This window comes from Anarrhichthys ocellatus, unplaced genomic scaffold, assembly GCF_004355925.1.
Source record: "Anarrhichthys ocellatus isolate YVR2014 unplaced genomic scaffold, GSC_Weel_1.0 scaffold193, whole genome shotgun sequence".
Lineage (NCBI taxonomy): Eukaryota > Metazoa > Chordata > Actinopteri > Perciformes > Anarhichadidae > Anarrhichthys > Anarrhichthys ocellatus.
Window position 1 is genome coordinate 142,340 of NW_022280223.1, and position 19,893 is coordinate 162,232.

The 19,893-nt window shown below is 42.2% G+C and overlaps 1 protein-coding gene across 1 annotated transcript; it reads left to right on the plus strand.

Annotated features, from left to right (window-relative positions):
* The first annotated feature begins 355 nt into the window (after positions 1–355).
* Positions 356–19,617, plus strand: lrrc40 (leucine rich repeat containing 40). Its single transcript, XM_031878683.1, has 15 exons — positions 356–652; positions 2,365–2,546; positions 3,010–3,083; positions 4,638–4,767; positions 4,878–5,001; positions 6,886–7,025; positions 7,188–7,360; positions 7,685–7,775; positions 11,220–11,265; positions 12,343–12,445; positions 14,075–14,182; positions 14,289–14,399; positions 14,720–14,797; positions 18,696–18,881; positions 19,198–19,617. Exons 1-15 carry the CDS (start codon positions 379–381, stop codon positions 19,316–19,318), a joined length of 1,941 nt encoding a protein of 646 aa, XP_031734543.1. The 5' UTR covers positions 356–378; the 3' UTR covers positions 19,319–19,617.
* Positions 19,618–19,893: the final 276 nt, after the last annotated feature.

Sequence of the window (19,893 nt, forward strand, 5' to 3'; positions counted from 1 at the left end):
ACTAATAAATAAACACCCAGCAGGACTATGTGAGCACTGTCAAATACCAGAATCTGTAGATCATATCATTTGTCATTGCCAGAAATTCACACTCGAGCGAGAAAGGAAGCTGGGAGTTGAGGAACTAAACCTAAAAGATCCATTAACCTTGGGGACAGGAAATGTACTACAGTACGTGAAAGAAACGAGATTGAGTAAATTTGAGTAATTTAGGTCGCCGAATTGATAGAACTCCTTTTTTTGTTTTGCTTTGTTTTGCTTTGTATGGGGATAGGTTACTCTGGTCCACACTCCAATACAGTAGGTGGCGGTACCTTTCACTGGATGCCATCCGCCATAAAACCTAAAAGAAGAAGAAGAAGAAGAAGAAGGGAGGAAATGAAAAAGAAAAGAAAAGAAAAAAGACAGAAGATCATTTTTGCTGCTGGTGCGTGGAAGAAGGTTCACTTTCACGTGGAGTTAAACACTCACAACACGTTGATACTCATTTTACTAAACACACGGACAATGTCTCGATTGAAAAGAGCCGGTCAGGGGGATTCTCTGGCGGGCTTCAGGACGGAGAAGACGGAGCCAACAATCCCTTCCGGTCTGCTGAAGGCAGCCAGGAAGAGCGGCCAGCTCGACCTGTCCGGCCGAGGGCTAACAGAAGGTAACCGCACTGGGACTTGTTAGCTAACTGTAAATCCGTGAGGGTTTAGTTCTGTCCCACTGTCAAATCATCGAGTGTTTAAGGGCTCTCTGGCAGACATTTTGAGCCCTTTATGAACACTTTCCGTAAGTCAGCATTAGATGCAGACTTTGCCCAAGGAAAGTACCCACAATTCTTTGCAATGTGACGTTAAACACGGGGTAACCAGTGGACGCATTGGCCAAATCCCAATGTCCCCCCCCTAAACCCTCAAGGACTTACTGACGTCACCTGGTGAGTGGGTGAGTGTGAGAGACTGTGAGGGTAAAATGCAATATTTTGCAGTAAAAGTGCTGTCCTATTTGTATTTACACCTTTTCAAGCCTCTCACTCCACCATTCACCAGGTGACCTCAGTAAGTCCCTGAGGGTTCAAGGTTTGAGGCTTTAGGGGGGACACTGGGACTGGGCCCGAAAGTACGAAGAGGTCAAACGGTAGCAAACTTTAAAAAAGTTATTTTTTTCAAATCTAGCAGAACTATGCTTACAGACTAACTGCACACTTGTTTAAGCTATACGTTTAATGGTACAACTGTACTGTGGTAAACAAATCAATACTGGTGTTTCTATTGACATCACACTCGACCACATATTCAGAAAACGTGCATCCCTTCTCTGTATCTGCATGATCGGCACCCTGAATAGAATCATCACATGAGGCTTCTGCTTTTACTTGCATTATTGTGCAGCCTAGCCCCCGTTACTACTCTGTCACTAATTGGACTCACTGAAGAAATATGATCTCATTTTTGGAAAAACAAAAAGCAGACAGAAGGGTCAACAACACGTGTTTGATGGATATATCCAGGATGAAAACGGGTTAAAAAGATAAAGATAGAAGCTAAAACACCACATCACCAGACAATGAAATTGTGGAACAACACAGTCCCTGCAAAACCAGGTATGTCTTTATTCACTGTTACAACCATTATTATGTGTAGATACAATACACCTTTAGTAGCTAGTATAGCATAGAAGTGCTAACGCTACTTATCCATCCATTATCCAAACCGCTTATCCTGTTCAGGGTCACGGGGCACTGATCCCAGCTGACATTGGGCGAAGGCAGGTTACAGGTTACACCCTGGACAGGTCGCCAGTTCATTGCAGGGCACATATAGAAATAGACAAACATTCACACTCACACCTAGGGCAATTTCGAGTCTCCAAATAACCTAAGCTGCATGTCTGTGGGAGGAAACCGGAGAACCCGGAGGGAACCCACGCTGCAACGGGGAGAACATGCAAACTCCACACAGAAGGACCACCCGGGGATCGAACCCAGGTCCCTCTTGCTGTGAGGTGACAGTGCTAGCCACTACACCACCGTGCAGCCCATGTTATGCTAATGTTCCACAAACCTTTTTAGAAACGTATGTGTCCATCCAACCTCTCCGGGTAACAAGTACCACTATTACACACTATAACCATGAGCAGCTTCCACATAACCTGAGCCTGAACATGAAGAACATCTGAAACCACTGATGGGAGTCTATGGAGCAGAGCTGGATAGTTGCCAGACACTGGTCAGATCTGGCTGATGCTACGCTATGATTGGCCAGTGTGCATTCGATAGGCGGGACTTAGCAAAGAGTCTATTGTTTCCCTTTAACCAGCCAAAAGAGTGTGTGTGTGTGTGTTTATGTTATCATATCAACAAAGTGAATGCCTCAGTCCCTCAGGATGTGTATCATCTGAACATTGACACACCAGAGGAGGCCCACCAGAATGTTTCCTTCGGAGTGTCAGATCGCTGGTGGGAACAGACTGACCTCACCAAACTACTCCTCTCATCCAATCGTCTCACACAACTGTCTGATGACATCAGACTACTTCCAGCACTCACTACTCTGGATGTAAGTAACATCACCTCAATCTGACTCAGTAACTCCACCAAGTTATACACATTGTCACGGTTTTCCTCTTCCAGTTCCCGTTTGCTAGTTGTTATGCCTGCTTCTGCATACGCGGAGTAAGAGCTGCTTCAACAGTCTCTGTCAAGTTACCACAGCTTCTTTCGACCAGAGTTCTCTAACTAAATGAGAACTCAACTGAAAAGGAAAACTAATCTGAAACAGTGTAAAAATGAACCCCATTCTAATAACAATTGACCCAGAGCTCCTGTGATGTGGTCCGAGCCTAACTCATTAACTTTCTGAATATTTAATCTACTATGTACTGAGACACTAACACAATACAAAGCATCTACTTTATTATTTGTAGGTACTGATGAAAGAATTTTTAACTGAGACATCCGTCACATTTATGATTTATTCTTATTCTAGCTGTTAAACTACAATGTTAATTTTGCTCTGGCAGCTCCATGACAACCAGCTGAGCACTTTACCCAGTGCTTTGGGAGAACTGCAGGAGCTTCAGCAACTGCGACTCAGGTACACACAGACACACACACAGTGCAGACCCGACAAAGCTATTGAATTGAATATTACGTCATGATATTAAGTTTTTATTGTAAAAACTTAATATGTTAAGAACTGTGAGGAGTTGCTCCTTCAAGGTGTTGTGCTGGTGCCACTGAAGAGGAACTGATAATGTGCTGACAGACATGCGTACCACATACCACATAACATAACACTAGTGTGTCACTTTGTGAATCCCTTTTCAGTACTTAAATCAGGAACACCAATAGAAAAGAGCCAAAACACTGAAATGAACACTTGGTATCTGCGTGTAAATGTTGCATCACAGAGATGAGAAATATTTACGAAAACTGGAGAATGACAAATGATGCTGCTGGAAAGTTTCTGAACCTTTTTAGGATGTTCTGTATTTCTGCTGTCATGACCTGGCTCCTAGGCCATGACAAATACGGAAATGGACACAATGGATGATGGTAAATTAAAGGTTTATTGAATGTCATTCAAATCAATTGCACATCATGTGACCACAGGTGTTGGAGGAGTGTCAGTTCAAACTCGGCTACCAGCCAAGCCGTTGCCCAAAATAAAATGTACACCTTCAATAGGCTACTTCACCCTTAACCAGCTCACAGTTAAGATCCATCTAGTGCAAGGAAACAAGGAGAATCTCCAATCCCATCACCAGCTTCAGTCTCCTCATACAAACGCCAAACAGTCAACAATGTAGGTATCATAGGCACCTGTATCCCTCAAGATTTGTATCAGGACTTTTACCTAACTTCCCACAAGTGACACAAACTCATCTCGAATGAAAGAAGCATAGGCTACCAAAACATCCCGTTCACAAGAATGAGATATAAGCACCTCAGCAACACAGAAGTCTTTAACAGGAGCAGCAAATGCAGCAGGCCTAACATTATTTCTCACACCCTTTATTTGAGCCCTTAGCACAGGACAATCTGATTCCAATGTCCTTCCTCGTTACAGATATTACTATTGTCTAAGTTGACACCTGTGTAAAGTCAGATTGAAAATTCCCACTTTCTTTAAAGCCTGTCACACGAAACAGAATCAGAACCACTTCCCAGCCCATAAAAAACATTGGGAGCCACAGAGCACTCTCTGAAACTGATCTTATGGAGCAACACATACTCATCAGCTGACAGGTCAGCATTAGCAGAAGTAGTGATTTGTCATTTGATATATGTCGCGATACGATCAGGAAGACAATTTTGAAACTGCACCAAAATCAGCAAATCACACAGATCTTCAAAAGTAGTAATGTCAAAAACAAAATGTAATTATTTTTCACCAGCACCACCCTTAAATTACCTCATGATCCTGGAGATTCACATACTTTATCCAACAAAGACATTTAATGTTGGATCTGTCTAACAGTATAATCAGGGGCTCCCTCTGAACCATCATGGACCACCTTACCAAACTGTTTGCTGCTGTATCTATCTCAAATGCACACAACCAATTCAATTAAATGTCTGGCCTGTGGTGGGACTAACTACATAATAAACTGAAATCTAATGTGTGTTTGTTCTCCTGTGTGGCCAGTCATAACCAGCTGACTTCACTGCCAGTTGAAGTGTGTACTCTGAAGAACCTCTGTAGCATCACCCTCCAGCAGAACCAGCTGGAGAGCCTGCCAGACGAACTGGGACACCTGGAGAGCCTGACACAGCTGGTAATTACCACATTATGTATGTATGTAGGTAGGTAGTGTATTACACTCCCACCGGACTGTTTCTGCTGGGTTGAGTGATTGGCTGACGGAGGTGTTATGTTTGGTTGAAGGACCTGTCTCACAACCATCTGAAGGGCCTGCCCTCCAGCCTGGGCTGTCTCATCCGGCTGCAGAAACTGAACCTGTGTCACAACAACCTCAGCTGTCTGCCTGCCACCCTGGCCCAGCTCACAAGTAAGACCAGCTCTTCTGCTTCTTTACGTGGCTGCCGTTCAAGCCCGGATAGAACTATAATGTAAGGTGTCTGTTGGTCTAAATATAAATGTTCTTCACATATCTCGAGAACCGTTCATGTTATCTATTTCACACTTGGTGGTTGTATTGCTGGGAACTCCATTAAGGGATTTAAAAAAAAATGTGGTGCAATTTAGACAATCAATAATAGTAAACCTTTTGTAAATAAATAAACAGCCTCTCTGTAGCAGTTGGGGCGGAGCTTCATGGCTCTGTAGTCCAGTATGTGGCTGCAGTGGGCGGACTGCAGTTCACTTTGGATGCTGGATAGAGCCTGCTAACGCTATGTGGATGCTGGATAGAGCCTGCTAACGCTATGTGGATGCTGGATAGAGCCTGCTAACGCTACGTGGATGCTGGATAGAGCCTGCTAACGCTATGTGGATGCTGGATAGAGCCTGCTAACGCTATGTGGATGCTGGATAGAGCCAGCTAACGCTATGTGGATGCTGGATAGAGCCTGCTAACGCTATGTGGATGCTGCTGGATAGAGCCTGCTAACGCTATGTGGATGCTGCTGGATAGAGCCTGCTAACGCTACGTGGATGCTGCTGGATAGAGCCTGCTAACGCTACGTGGATGCTGCTGGATAGAGCCTGCTAACGCTACATTGATTGTGGGTGAAGCCTGCTAGCGCTACATTGATTGTGGGTGAAGCCTGCTAAAGCTACATTGGTTGTGGATGAAGCCTGCTAGCGCTACATTGATTCTGGGTGAAGCCTGCTAACGCTACAAGGATGCTGGATAACGTTACAACCCAACTTTTCTTCACTTCCCTGGAGTCAACGAGGAGATAGCCTTCCAAAACAGCACCGCTCTCCCACTGCCACTTAAGTTGTCTAAGCTTTAGCCACACTTTACCCATGTCAAATTACCTCCAGTCATTGAATATGTGCCATACTTTGTAACTGCGGTGGTTATGTCAAAGCAAGGGAGTCATGCGCCTTTATGGAAATTAATTCCTCCAGTGTATTTTACTAATGTTTCTGATAATGGATGTGGTTTCCAGGGCCAGATTTAGTAATTTGATGGCCCCAGGCAAACATCATCTTCCTTTACTTTTCACCCTTTCTCTGAAGTTGTACTCAAACCTTTCTTTCCGAAGTAAAACTATTTACTATTGGTAGTAAAATTATTCATACCACACAGTAAAAATGCTGCTGTCAAATGTGACAGAGACACAAAATCAGCACAAAATTTACTTAACGTTTGATTTAGCAAATGCTCAGAGAGTTGTTGTACAAGATGTTTATCAATTTGTAAATTGTGCCGTCAAAAACTGACTGTAGCGGCTAACACTTTGGATATGTTCCACCATCTTTGAGTTGTCACCTGTCTAAGTCAAGATTTAAAAAAAAAACAGGAGGAGCTGATTAACTAAGCGTCACGTAGTTCACAATGTGTTACTGATACTTTGGGAATCTTGGGGGGGGGGGGGCTGTCCTTCCCTGTGTAGCCTACGGGCTGTAAAACCTATTCCCATATTCCCATTATAAATAATTTTTAAATATGCAAACTATAAACACTAACTGGAAATGGTTGATGATGATAATAAATGCTGTAGTTCCTTATCTAAATTAGAAATATTCTGATTAATGATCGTGAAACCGTGATATTTCCTCTGACAATAAACCTAATATCAAAATCTCACATGCTGAAATCCTTATGTTCTAAACAGTTTTGAACGGGCATTGCAAAATGTCTTGAGTTTCATTGACGGTAGTTAAACAGCAATTGCAAAAAGGAAAAGGAGTGAAATTAGTGCTATTAAATGTGTGTATGTATATATACACATAACATTTGAGTTCTGACTTGATCTCACAGATGTTAAGCTGTTGGACTGCAGCAATAACCAGCTGACTGACATTCCTGCCAGATTATCAGATATGCTTGCTCTGGAGCAGTTCTACCTCAGACACAACAAGCTCTGCCTCCTCCCAAAGGTTCTTGCACCAGCACTCAAGGTAACCATAGCAACATGAGTTTCCCCAGGTGTAAAGCTCATTTGTGGTATAACAGCAAGTGTGTGTGTGTGTGTGTGTGTGTGTGTGTGTGTGTGTGTGTGTGTGTGTGTGTGTGTGGGTGTGTGTGTGTGTGTGTGTGTGTGTGTGTGTGTGTGTGTGTAGGAGTTGTATGTGGGGAACAACCACATTGAGCAGTTGGAGACGGAGCAGCTGGCCTGCCTGACATCCATCTCTCTTCTAGAACTCCGAGACAACAAGATCAAAATCCTCCCTGAACAGATCACTTCACTGAACACGCTCACACGCCTCGACCTCACCAACAATGACATCACCACGTAGGTCACTGGCATCATGACAACGGTTACTGTTTGTGTCCATGAGCCAAACTGACATGTTTGAAATATTTAGTCAGTACCAAATGTGACCACTAGCTCTGCCATTGAAACACATTATTGTTTACATTTACTCCGACACTATTTCAATTGTTATGCGATATAATCCTAAATAATTTACGTGTGATGGTGTAAGCCAACACTGTGGAGTTATCTAGATCAAAGGTTAGCAGCCTAGCCTTCTATATTTAGCAGTAGACACTGTCGGTACCCTATCATCACCTGGGTTTCAGGTATTTCATGTGAAAAGCATCTCTCTCTGTCAAGTCTTCCAGCATCTCTCAGCCTGCTGCCCAATCTGAAGGTGTTACTGTTGGAGGGAAACCCTCTGAGAGGAATCAGGAGAGACCTGCTCACTGTAAGTAACACACCGAGACAGACACAGAGAATATAATGCAGAGCTAGTTCTGAATCCTAGTATTGGTGAACTAGAATTATGCAACAACATGCATAACAGCCCTTACATGTAAAATCACTGTAAACCGCTTTTATAAAATGTTTACTACATATTAACACATAGATAATCATTCTAATGCGAAGCATACTGTATGTTCTTCAGCAACACAAAACAGAACGGTTGCCAAGCAACACAGACACAAAGCATGCTTAAAGATTGGGGTGGTTAATAGCATTTATCTGGACATCACCAATAATTGTGCAGCATCTGCTCTCGCTGTAGTTTGGGTACCGGTAGGATTGAAGGGACGATTCACATTAATGTCCCGTCACTGACACCATATCTATGCATCTCGGCCAGCCTCTAGTTTTTCTACTGTGGTGCTTCTAGAGCACTGGTTGGTGTAGATGAGAGGTAGCCAACACAGTGCCCGCGGGCACCTGGTCACCCGCAGGGACCACGTGAGTCGCCCGCAAGGCATGTTCTAAAAATAGCACTAGTCACCATGGAGCTCCGTCTAAAATCCATCTAAATTCTTCTTGAATCAAAAACGCTTACATTAATGTAGATTTTAAAAGGACAAGGCCGCCGCACCATACTAGATTTTCAGGTTCCGAATGGCGGGCTCTTCCCGTTGGCGCCGGACGTGCCGCCCCCGCCGCGAGCGCACCCAATCGTCGGGTCCGTCAGTCCTCGGAACAGGCGACAACTCGTGGGTGGCGGGGGTAGAGGCGAGGCAACGTAGTCCGACCGAAATGGCCCAGACTAGAGGTTTGAACGCGGGTGCCCGAAGAAGCTCGCGGGCCTCGGAGGGTGTGATTTCTCTTCTCCCCCCCCTCGACTATAGACGGGACTTTTTACTAGTTTCTTTGTGGAGAAAAAGGTTCCATTAGAAAAGCTGTGATCACAGACGGGGGCTCCTGCCATGACGGGCCAGCATGCAGGCTTCATTGAGCAATGCAAAGGTGACCCAGACTTCCCAAAATGTGGTGATGAGTAATAATGATTCATGATTCGGCTCCGGCCCCACTAGTCGCATGTCCTTGAGCAAGACAGTTGCTCAACAATTGCTCCCGTAGCTGTGCCTACGGTGTGATAGAATCTGAATTGTAAGTCGCTTTGGATAAAAGCGTCAGCTAAATGACTGTAATGTAATGTAAGTTGTTATAAATGAGGGTTAACCCGAACACTGAGATACGGACTGTGGTTCAGGGGGGGGGGGGGGGGGGAAACGGTTTGCTATTAAAGTTTATGCAAAAAAAAGAATGGACCAAAAATCATAATTGTATTAGGGGTATACCGAATAGCGAGAAGCTTCATTCATAACCTTGATATTTGAATTCAAAATTTGAATGCTGTGCAGATTCTTTTTTGCATGTCTGTTGTTCAGTACTACTGCATGGTTGAGATAAAGATCAGGTTACACTAATATTGACGAGCAGTTTGCTTTGGGGGTCTGAGATCTTTCTCATTTGCTAAGTGATAATAGTGTCAAAACATATGATGACAGACATTCAAAGCTTTATTCAAAAACCTTAATAGAATTTATGAGTTTTAAATATAGTTGTCTATTAAAGCCTTTTTAATGAATGCGGTTTTAAGATGACATGCATTCATTTAAAAGGTGTGTGTTTACATTAAGAGAGCCGGCCGGGCGTTATGGTCCGAGGCCGTTCTAAATTTCAGGTGAATCCCTGATTTTTGCATTAAACGTGCGTACGCTTAGTTTAAGCATAGATTTGTGCAGACGCACTGTTTATGAATGAAGCCAATATTATCTCCTATCAGCAGCTACTATTCTCGTTTTCCCTAAGCTGCTGTCACTTGCCAGCAATATTCTGTTACAGTGTAGCTTCTGGCAACATAAATGGATAAAGGTGAGCATAATTGACTACAAATCAAAACATGCAAGCTAGCTAGCGTCACATTGTTAACTTACACAGCTGGCTATTTTTTCTCACTTGCTGGCTACTTCCTATTTGTTTAAATAAACCCTAGCCCTATTTTTAGGCCTCTGCTCGAAAATTCCATACCCATACTAAAAAGACTGTAAATCTGTAACTACAAGGTCTATTTTAATAATTTTGTGTCTGTGAACCATGCATCCATTCTCGTCTGCCTGTGTGTATGTGGAGGCTATAACAGCCTATGATTGGTCAATTCGAGACTATGACACCTTGTTCGACGCGTCAGAGTCTCAGGAATGCAGGGGTGGTAACGTGGGCTTGATTGACAGAATCGTTGGCTGGAAAAAAACAGAAATGCTGAATGCATCGAAAGTGAATTCCCTTCCCCCCACGGTCTCCCAAGCTTGTCTGACCCCCCTTTCACCAGGAAACAGGTGAAAAAACACAGGAAATACGTAGCAACAGTGTTTTTAGCCGGCAAAACGGAATATGAATCATTTTTCTTCATGAATCATCTCAAAGTAAGGATCAGTTATGGTTTCTTCTGCGGTGGAGCGGCTTGGTTTTGTGGTGCTTGTTGACTGTATATTTGTAATGGTTTCACGGAGAGAAATTCTGAAGATATCTCTGGATTCTGTGTTGAATGCTCGTGCTTTTTGCTATCTCGGTTGTCCGTGTTAGCGGTTAGCTTTTTGTTCGCAGCTTTGTACAGAGTGCATGGCTTGCCGAGTCATGGCGAAAAATACGTGATATTGTGGTACGTCTTCTAGATATTATATTAGTTTGTGTATAATTGTGTTTGCAATGGCTTACATGATGTTTTTGCCCAGAATTTTCTTTGTTAAGTTGGTATATAATATGTGTGTCGCATTCATTATATTTGTTTCTGAAAAGTGCATTCTACGACACGCTCTTCGATAAACGGTCTCGCTCGAACCCCAAATAGTCCTCGCTCGGGCTTAAACGGCATGTACTACAGGCCTGCATCACAGCGTTCGATAATTGTTTTTTCTGACTACTCTTTTTCACCATGCATGTTTACATCCCTGTACTTCACTACAAGTGTCTAAATGATTTAGACACTTGTAGTAATTTAGACTAAATCATATCAAGATTTTATTGTTAAATTGAATAAAAACAAATCTTGACAAATTGATCTAAATGGAGTACAACTATAAAGCACAATAGTTGCAGTACTCAAATAGCGGGGGAAATCAGCTTGTTCCAAAGCTAAGAAAGTAGCAGTGTCTATAAACCAGACCACGCCTGTGTCACCAGAAAGGTGCTCAATTATAAGAAAAGTTTCCATCTGACAGCTTTAAAATGCACATCAATGCAGTCACACATTGTTCCCTGCACACATCTTGAGATGATAATAGTAGTAGAGCTTTTGCAGGTGATGCGTAACAGATGTTCTGTGTGTATTTATTTGATGGTAATGTTCAGAAGAACAAACATTCATGCTAATATTAATATTCTTCTGTTGTCGTCCTCACAGAAAGGGACCAATGAGCTTCTGAAATATTTAAGAGGAAGAATTAAAGGTACAGTTGACTTTTTGTGCTGACCTGAAACAGTTTTCACCACTGTATGTGTTCATGAGACATGACGGACACAAAGTTTTCCTTATTCTACTTGTTTCAGCAAAAGTAACAAACCCATCAGTGTTTAGCTCTCTCGCAGAGAATTATCGGATCAGCAGGTTGTCATCATGCTTAAGGTACTAGCTAGATTTTTCTGAGCTTTTAACCGCATTTCAAGGTTGCTTTGTGGAAGGAAGCGGTTGGCTCTCAGGGCTGACGGGTACGGGGAGTGGAGAGAGCTACCACCCAGACTTCTGACCAGGACAAAGACTGTTTGTCCTTGTCCTCCCAGTGAATTCTGACTGTTTGTCAGAATTAACTGGGAGTGGGTCTGTACTACAAACCACTCAACACCTCCCTGAGAGGAAGACTGGACACCACAGACGACAGCTGTAGGGGGACCATCGGGTACAGGGCTGTCATGGCTTCAGTCAGAATGACATACACAGTAATTACGAAAGAAACGGCTGTAAAGCAATGAATATGTTATATTACAACAAGGCAGAAGCCTAAGAGCCTGTTGGCTGTGTGCACTTAGTTAGCAGCTTTCACTGAAACAGGATGCCATCTTAAAATAGGAGCAAGGGACAAGAGACTGAGCACACCAGTTGTCTGTGAACTCAAGAACAAAAATGCTCATCCACTGTGAAAAGGTCAAAGTTCACGGACCAGGAGTCTGACAGCAGAGACCATCTCTGAACAGATACAGGTTACCATCTCCTCCATGTGACTCAAGTTCTACACTGAAACTGAGATGTAATTAAAAGTTCAGAAAAAGCTCGTAAGTGGACCTGATTATACTGTGTGACATGTGAATTCAACCACTGACGCAAGTAGTGAGGGCTGTTCACATCTTTGTTCTCATCTCAGCTCACCTGATCCTCCACATTCAGTGTGTGATGTGCTCCATGCTGGCTGCCACCAAATCCACCTGACCACAAATTAGATTTCTTCAATTCATCAAATATTGCAGATTAATTATTGGGGTTATGAATACAAAAGATAGTTCAGTAAAACAGAGTTGTGTGTGTGTTGCAGAGGATCCTGAGAGAGCAGATGAAGGACAGACAGCTATGACCTTACCCAGCCAGGCCAGGGTCAATGTACACAACATTAACACTCTCAAGTCATTGGTGTACAGGTTAGTGATCCACTCATGTGTTAACCTTTTTCATCAGAGCTTGGCGAGATACTTGTTAGTTATGTACTTTGTTTAATATGATGGTGGTATCTGTGCTTGTTGTGTCACTGCTATGTTAACACTTGCTTCACATACAGTTTTGGAGCGGCTGGTTGTTCCAGGTTTCTGTGTGCATGGTGTGACCTTGTTTACTGCTACATACATCCTTCCACACGGTGTGCTGAGAGGGTTATCAGTTCTAATCAGAGCAGTCAGGTTGGGGGCAACGGCCAGGTTGCACAAACTTATATGAAGCGGAGAGAACGAAGGTGAATGATAAAGTTATGATGTAAATAAATCCCAATATGTCCGATATGAACAGCTAATATTAGCTTGTCGCACATCTATTGGCATCCACATATATGTGACATAGATGCTAACAATGTTAGGATAGGCTGACAATGTTACGGATAGGCTGACATATACGTTAGCCTAACATATAGCATTTCTTCTCACGGATAGGCTGACATATAATATGTTTGAGGTCATTTAGAAACAGTGTCTCCGTTACAGAGTTTGTCCACTTTCTTTTATGTTATTTATAGTGCTGGGCAAGTTAACGCGTTATCACGTTAACACATTAATTAATTAACGCCGACAATTACTTTATCGTGCGTTAACGCAGTTGTTTTTTTATTATTAAGCGGACATTTTTAACACAGGAACCGGGCAGCGAGCGGTGAACAGCTGTGTTTGTGTGGCGTCACTTCCTTCTGCTGCCGCTCTCCCCCCACCCACCGGGTGACACGCCCGGTCCGGAACCATCGGTCCCTCCTGTCTCTCTCACGCACGCACGCACAGGATCATGACAATATCAAAATACATAAATATACATATAAGCACGTGAGAACAAACTGCTCTTAATTGCAATTCTTTATTAGCATAACTTCCACATTCACGTTACTTCCACGGTACAGACTACAGGTTCCATGCTACACCTACATTCCCCTGGGTCCTAAGTCCCTCCATGTACAGCTTCTTATCACCCTCTATGTACCAACGTACATTTATATCAAATACCACACATATTACACGTAAATCAGCGTTGTATATGTGTCTGACTTTTGTACTTTTTAGTACTTTTAAAATAAAAGTGCGCAATACACTACTTTTTAATTAATTGTTGAATTTTGCGTATAACAATGTGATTAATCGCAGAAAAATCATGCAATTAATCGCGATTTAAAAATTGTAATCGTTGCCCAGCACTAGTTAGTTAGTTATTTATTTATTTAATTTTCAATAAAGTTTTATCTTGCTTATGTGTTTATGGAAAAGGCAGAGGTGTTCTAATATCATGTCAGACTTCAGTGTTCAGAAGGCCTTCCTGCTTCTACTCTGACCTACTCTTTGTTCTGTAGTTGTGTGGACACTTTTCCTGTGCAATGACAAATTACTAGCAACATTTCAGGTGGGAAGAAAAGTTTAGGTTTAGATCATCTGCATGTTGGTTAGTTTCAAACCTGTCTGACAGTGTTGTGTGTTGTTGTGACTACAGTGTTGTCATGAATGATCAAAATGAAAATAATGGATATATAAGCAATAATACTGAATGCTAATCCTTTTCAGAGTAACTTTGTGTGTGTTTAGTGAGAAGCAGGCAGCTGATATTCCAGATGAGCTGTTTGATGCTGCAGCAGATCAAAGTATTACCACTGTTAACTTCAGCAAGAACCAGCTGACCTCCATACCTCCCAGGTACACACACAATGCAGGTGGTGCTGACATCGTCGCTGTGTGTCACAGACCTCAAAGATTGTACTGCACAGAGATGACTGACCTGATGTGTGTGCCGTGTGTGCAGACTGGTGGATCTCTTGCCCTCACTGTCAGATATCAATCTGGGTTTCAACAGACTGACCTGTTGTTCTCCTGACATCTCCAAGTTCCTGCAGCTGATGCACATCGACCTCAGGTACAGTCTAGAATGCTTGTTGGCATAATATAAAAGCTCTGCATCCACTGTATTTACATGGATAATTATTGTCCAAGGTGACACAAAATGTCTTGTTTTTCCAACTGTCAGCAACCCAAAGATATTAAGTAGATGAAGCTGCTAATACTGTCCTCTATCTGTAGTGGTTCTGTCCTGTTTACTAAACATTTACATATAGGATAATTCAATTAAAAAGCCAATACTTTAACAGTTTTAGAGATCCCATATGTGAAAACAGGATTTTGATATAGAACCATTAGTGCCTGGGTTAATATATGTCTTGCCTCTTCTTATTTCAGGAATAACCAGCTGAGGGATTTACCATCTGAAATGAAGAACTTAACTAAACTATGCTCCATTATCCTCAATTACAACAGGTAACTTATTGATTCAGGACCAGTCCGACTCCACACCCGTTTAGTGGAACTGATGTTCATCACAAAACACACGTTGGCTGCTGCCGTTTCATTTATCTCTGTCACAGGAGCATCAATTAGGTGTGTGTGTGTGGGTGTGAGAGAGACAAGGATAAATAATGTTTATTACAGCTCTGTGTACTTCTTTGTGCTCACAATTGTACCAAACAAATCAATGATTGTTACCATACAGATAGACTAGAGATGCACTGATACCACTTTCTTTTATAATACTAGCAAACTTGGTAGTACCTATATGAGTACTTAATAATATCATTACAGTTCTAACAATGAATTTGAAAACATGTTTTATTTTCATCAGATGCTCCTCACTTTCTGACTGTAAGGAAATATACAACTGGTCTGCTGAAATTTGAGTCGTATACTCGTAGTCTATTTTAATAGTGGACATTCCCTACCATGCTGTGTATTGACTGCTGCCTACTACAGAAATCAAACAGGAGTATCACTCACCTCAAAGAAGTCATCCGTAGACTATGAGATCACCTAAAACAGTTTGACACTGCCACTGTGCAAGATAGAGGTGATGAGCTTGGCTGTTTCCAACACTATCCTGTGGGATACCTTGTGCGTAACATCCTCTTGCTCGACTCCAAACTTCCAGACCACTTGGACCGAAACGGTCTCCGGGTGATCTAACATCTGCACTTTACCCTCGCGGCCTATTGCTGCTAGCTTGTCCCAACTAAGTCCACCTAGTTACATCCAGCCTCTCCCCGCCCTCCAGGGTTCATCCACTCGGGCAAATCAGGCGTAGTATTGAGGTGCATCTCAGGACTGTGGTTCCCTTGGAGCTAAGAGTAGATCGAGACGGAGACGCCCTTGACATGTCTCTGTCTCCCTCCTGTCTCATTGTAGGCTCATCAATGGTCCGGCACGTTAACTGTCCTAACAGAAACCTTTTGCTGTCCTGGGGCTCAGGTCCACATGAACTCAGTCCTCCACAAACTGCTGCGGGATAATCCCTCTGCGTCTTCAGTGGTCACGCATGTTGGATCAAATTATATTAAACTCTCAAGAATCCAAAAGGTTGAAGGACGATTTTAAAATCATCCTTCAACCTTTGTGCAGGAGCACTTGTCATTTCCTCCTAATAATAACAACAAAGGTGCCATTATCAAAATGCAGTATGGCATCATACTAACATAACAAACATAAAGAAATTATAAGAACAAGATCAAGAGAACCAAGTAGCAGAATTATAATCTGCCTAATGCCCATGTCGATGTGTGAAGAAAGTAAAATAAAATTTAAACCAGTGTTTTAGATTTGATAATCAAAAAAACATTTACCTCCCTTACCTGCCCCTTACCTCCTATGTTGCTGCACATTCACCCCCCAGCATTATTTGAAGCCAAGTCGTCAATGATGGCCTCATAGGAAAGGTCTGTTGATCAGAGAGAATCTGTTCAGTCATGCCATCAGTGTCATCTTAGATGGCAGGTTCAGGATCTCCTCTATCTTTTAAAGTCCACAGATGTCAGACCCTCTGTTCCTCCTCAGCCTCTTCTGAATCTCTGCACAGTGTCTTCTCAGTGTCAGTTGACATTCCTTTCATGCCATTTCATTTCAGAAGAATACCAAATATGTTATTGACATTTTGCACTTTTTCAAATCTCTCCTTCAGAGAGTGTAGAGCTACATCCACAACCACATTAGAAATGTGACCTCCAGGTTTGGCAGCGTGTCAATGAATGCTCATCTGTAGCCTCATAGGAGAACTGCGTCTTTTGTGCATTCAGATCATGACATAGATCTTGTGCAGTTGTTTGTGATGCAGCAAAACCCGAGACCCTGTAATATGTGAGTGTTACTTTGTCCAGACTGAAGAAGTTTATTGACCTGGTTGACAATGGTCAGGATGTCAGGATCTGTCGAGCCTCGGCAAAAGCTGATTTACACTTTCTGGTATCAGACTGCATGCACTGTCTGTAGCCTGCCCTCCCACCTTTTGTCACTCCATGATTTAACAGTGAGTTTGAAATGGCTCTTGAGAATTGCCCATCTTTGAGTGGCTGCTGAAAAGAAGTTAAACATTTTTTATAGATGCCCAAAGAATCCAACAGCATCACTCGACGCTTCGGGTCAGGGTCTGCTAACCCACCGTTGCTCTCGTGTTCCTTATTTAATCGTTTCCAAAATTCACATGTTTTTATCTGACGAAATATTTCCCTTTACATAACTTATTCAAAATAAATGGACAAATCAAGCCATTATAATTCATTGACTGATTGCTATGAGTTTTTAGCCTTGTTAAGCCTTGTTAAGCTTGTCCTCATCACACACACACAACTGAATTCACTTTTCCCCTTTTTGTTTAAGGGGATCGTATGGGGATTGGAATAGGCATATCTAGCTGGTGAACAACACATGCCAAAGACTTATTAGGCTAGCTAATGTTACCCTGACCTCATGCATGCTAATAGCCGCAAAGTGAGCTTAAGCTTTGCCGTCTCCCAGCAGCAGCTAAATTGCTTCTGAACAGAATTGGCTATTATTAACCTGTGAATTGCTCAAGAATATCTCCATGACACATACTTGAATCCTAACTTCTGCTCTTGGTCTTTGTTTTCCTTCTTTTTCTTTTGGCAGCGCTTAAGGAATATAGAGGCACAATCATGTCGAACTGTAGTAGAGGTATTATAATGATTGACAGTTGCCACAGATGTTCAGTGAATACATATGTGCTCTCATTGACACATATTTAAGAGAGACCAGAGAGCAGCAGGGTTCAGGAGCTGCTTTTTATGTTTATCTGCTGTTTCTTACTGCCAATGGACTTTGGATAAAGTGGCTGCTACAATTTGGTTGTGCAAGCTGTTAAATTGACTCTTGGGATTATTGTGTGCAGTGTGGCTGGCATTTACTAGTCGGGTAATGAGCACTGGGCGTTTCTCCTCACTGCAGATGAACAAAGTTGGTCGTTGAAATCCATTTTATTGCATCTTAATTTACTGACCCCCTAGTTTATGAGGGGGTCTCTGTTAATGCCTTTAAAAAATTGTCAACATCAGGCCCATCTTCATTTGTCATATTCCAATCAAGTGGAACATTTATTTTAAGGTTTTAGTTTTCTCATATAGAGCGCTGCATGGCCAGGGACCTGCTCCATCCCTATATCACCAGCAGGTCACTTAGGTCTTCTGACCAGGGCTACATAATCTAGATGCTTCCGCAAGGAAACACTAACAGCCCATCACAAACCTACCGTTTATTCATTAAAGAATTGACCGATAATTATCATAGCTATGCTGTTGATATCCCTATTTACTAATGACTTTGGTTCCCTAGAATCCCTCTATTGACGAATAGAACAAATTAACAGCTGGATGTCTCAACAATGTCTTTGGCTGAATAAGGACAAAACTGAAATAATTGTATTTGGTAAAAAAATAGACACAAAAGGACCTGTTAAAAGCCTTGCTGCCCAGCTCTGGAACCACATTCCTGATTGTATCAAAGGTAGCTATCAACATTCAAATCTAGACTTAAAACGTGATTGTTCTCAGACGCTAACTGATAGAATGCACCCTGCTTACAATCTGTGTTCTTTTAGCTCATCTACAGCACCCTTCCTTGTTTAGTGAATTTTTGTATGAATATTTGACCTGCTCACCTGTGAAGTACGGTGTATGAATTGTGCTATATGAATAGAGCTCCTACAGGAGCCTCCTCTCTCCTCAGGGGGCCTCCTTGCACCTCGTCTCCTCTGAGATGGCAGACCTCAGTGGGTTACCGGTTCAGGGAGCGAGGATGAGAGGAGCAGCATTCGCTTAACTTGCTAGAAGTAAAGTGAGTCTACTACAGTTTTTCCACTCTGTGTTTTTACTGATCACAGGTTCAAGTCCTTCCCTGAAGTCCTTTATCAGATAGTTTCCTTGGAGACGGTGTTGCTTGGTAACAACCAAGTGGACGAGGTGGACCCTCATCGTCTGATGAAGTTGGTTCATCTGTCGACACTGGATTTGTCAAACAATGACCTGCTGAACATCCCCCCTGAAATGGGCCTGTGTGCCAGCCTCAGGTATGGAGCACAGTCTACACACTGCTGTCCATTGTCCCAACATGTTGGGCGCACCACCACCAGTCAGCTCCTCTGCCTCTGGTGCTCAGTATTTTCCCTGATGCTCTGTAGGAGTCATACTATGATCATGACATTTATCCACATTTCCTCTTGGTTGCTTCTTAATGAAGATATTCAGCTCTGTTTTAGTCCCTACCCAAAGCACAGTGTCTTAATGTCTAGTACTTCATTGTGGTGAGGTATAATTGTTTTCAAAATGATCTGCGTTTACTTTGAGTTGAGAAAAATGGATTGTAAGACCTGTATTGTTTCTCAGGTGTCTCAGTCTGGAGGGGAATCCTTTCCGCACACCCAGAGCAGCCATCGTGGCCAAAGGAACAGATGCAGTGTTGGAGTACCTCCGCAGCCGCATACCTACATTACCTCAGCCCAAATAGCTCCACCACCATGCTCACAGATCTGTTTTCATCAATGTTGACATTTAAATGCATTAAAACAAACCGCCTAATTGTGCTTTATCTTGATGTTACACAAGTTTGCAATTCAAAATCCACAGCATCACAGTCAGCTTTGAGAAGCGAATCAGTTGCCAAAGTTTCCCTCTGAAGTTGATCTGGTTTGTATTAGATGGATGTGTTGAATGTCATGAATATTTCTGGACAATCTGATTCAAACTGATGCCTACATGTTTGACTGAAAAAAACACTTCTCTTAATAAAGTTAACTATTAGATGGAGTGGTTGTATAATAGTGTAGTAGCAGCAGTTAGAATAGAAGGTATAATACCAAAATTTACGATGGGACAAAACTTTATTTATCCGGAGAGAATTAGTTATAAGCAGTTGCCGTGCAAATTATGCATGTATATATACATATATGTATATATACATATATACATATATACATATATACATATATACACATATATATATATATATATACATATATATATATATATATATACATATATATACATATATATACATATATACATATATATATATATATATAT

Bases quoted from the DNA above. Each gene is read 5' to 3' on its own strand.
- lrrc40 (XM_031878683.1), top strand. From the start codon at position 379: ATGAAAAAGAAAAGAAAAGAAAAAAGACAGAAGATCATTTTTGCTGCT. The intron at 14,400-14,719 runs GTACAGTCTAGA...TTCTTATTTCAG, and splicing joins CTGATGCACATCGACCTCAG to GAATAACCAGCTGAGGGATT. The intron at 18,882-19,197 runs GTATGGAGCACA...ATTGTTTCTCAG, and splicing joins GGCCTGTGTGCCAGCCTCAG to GTGTCTCAGTCTGGAGGGGA.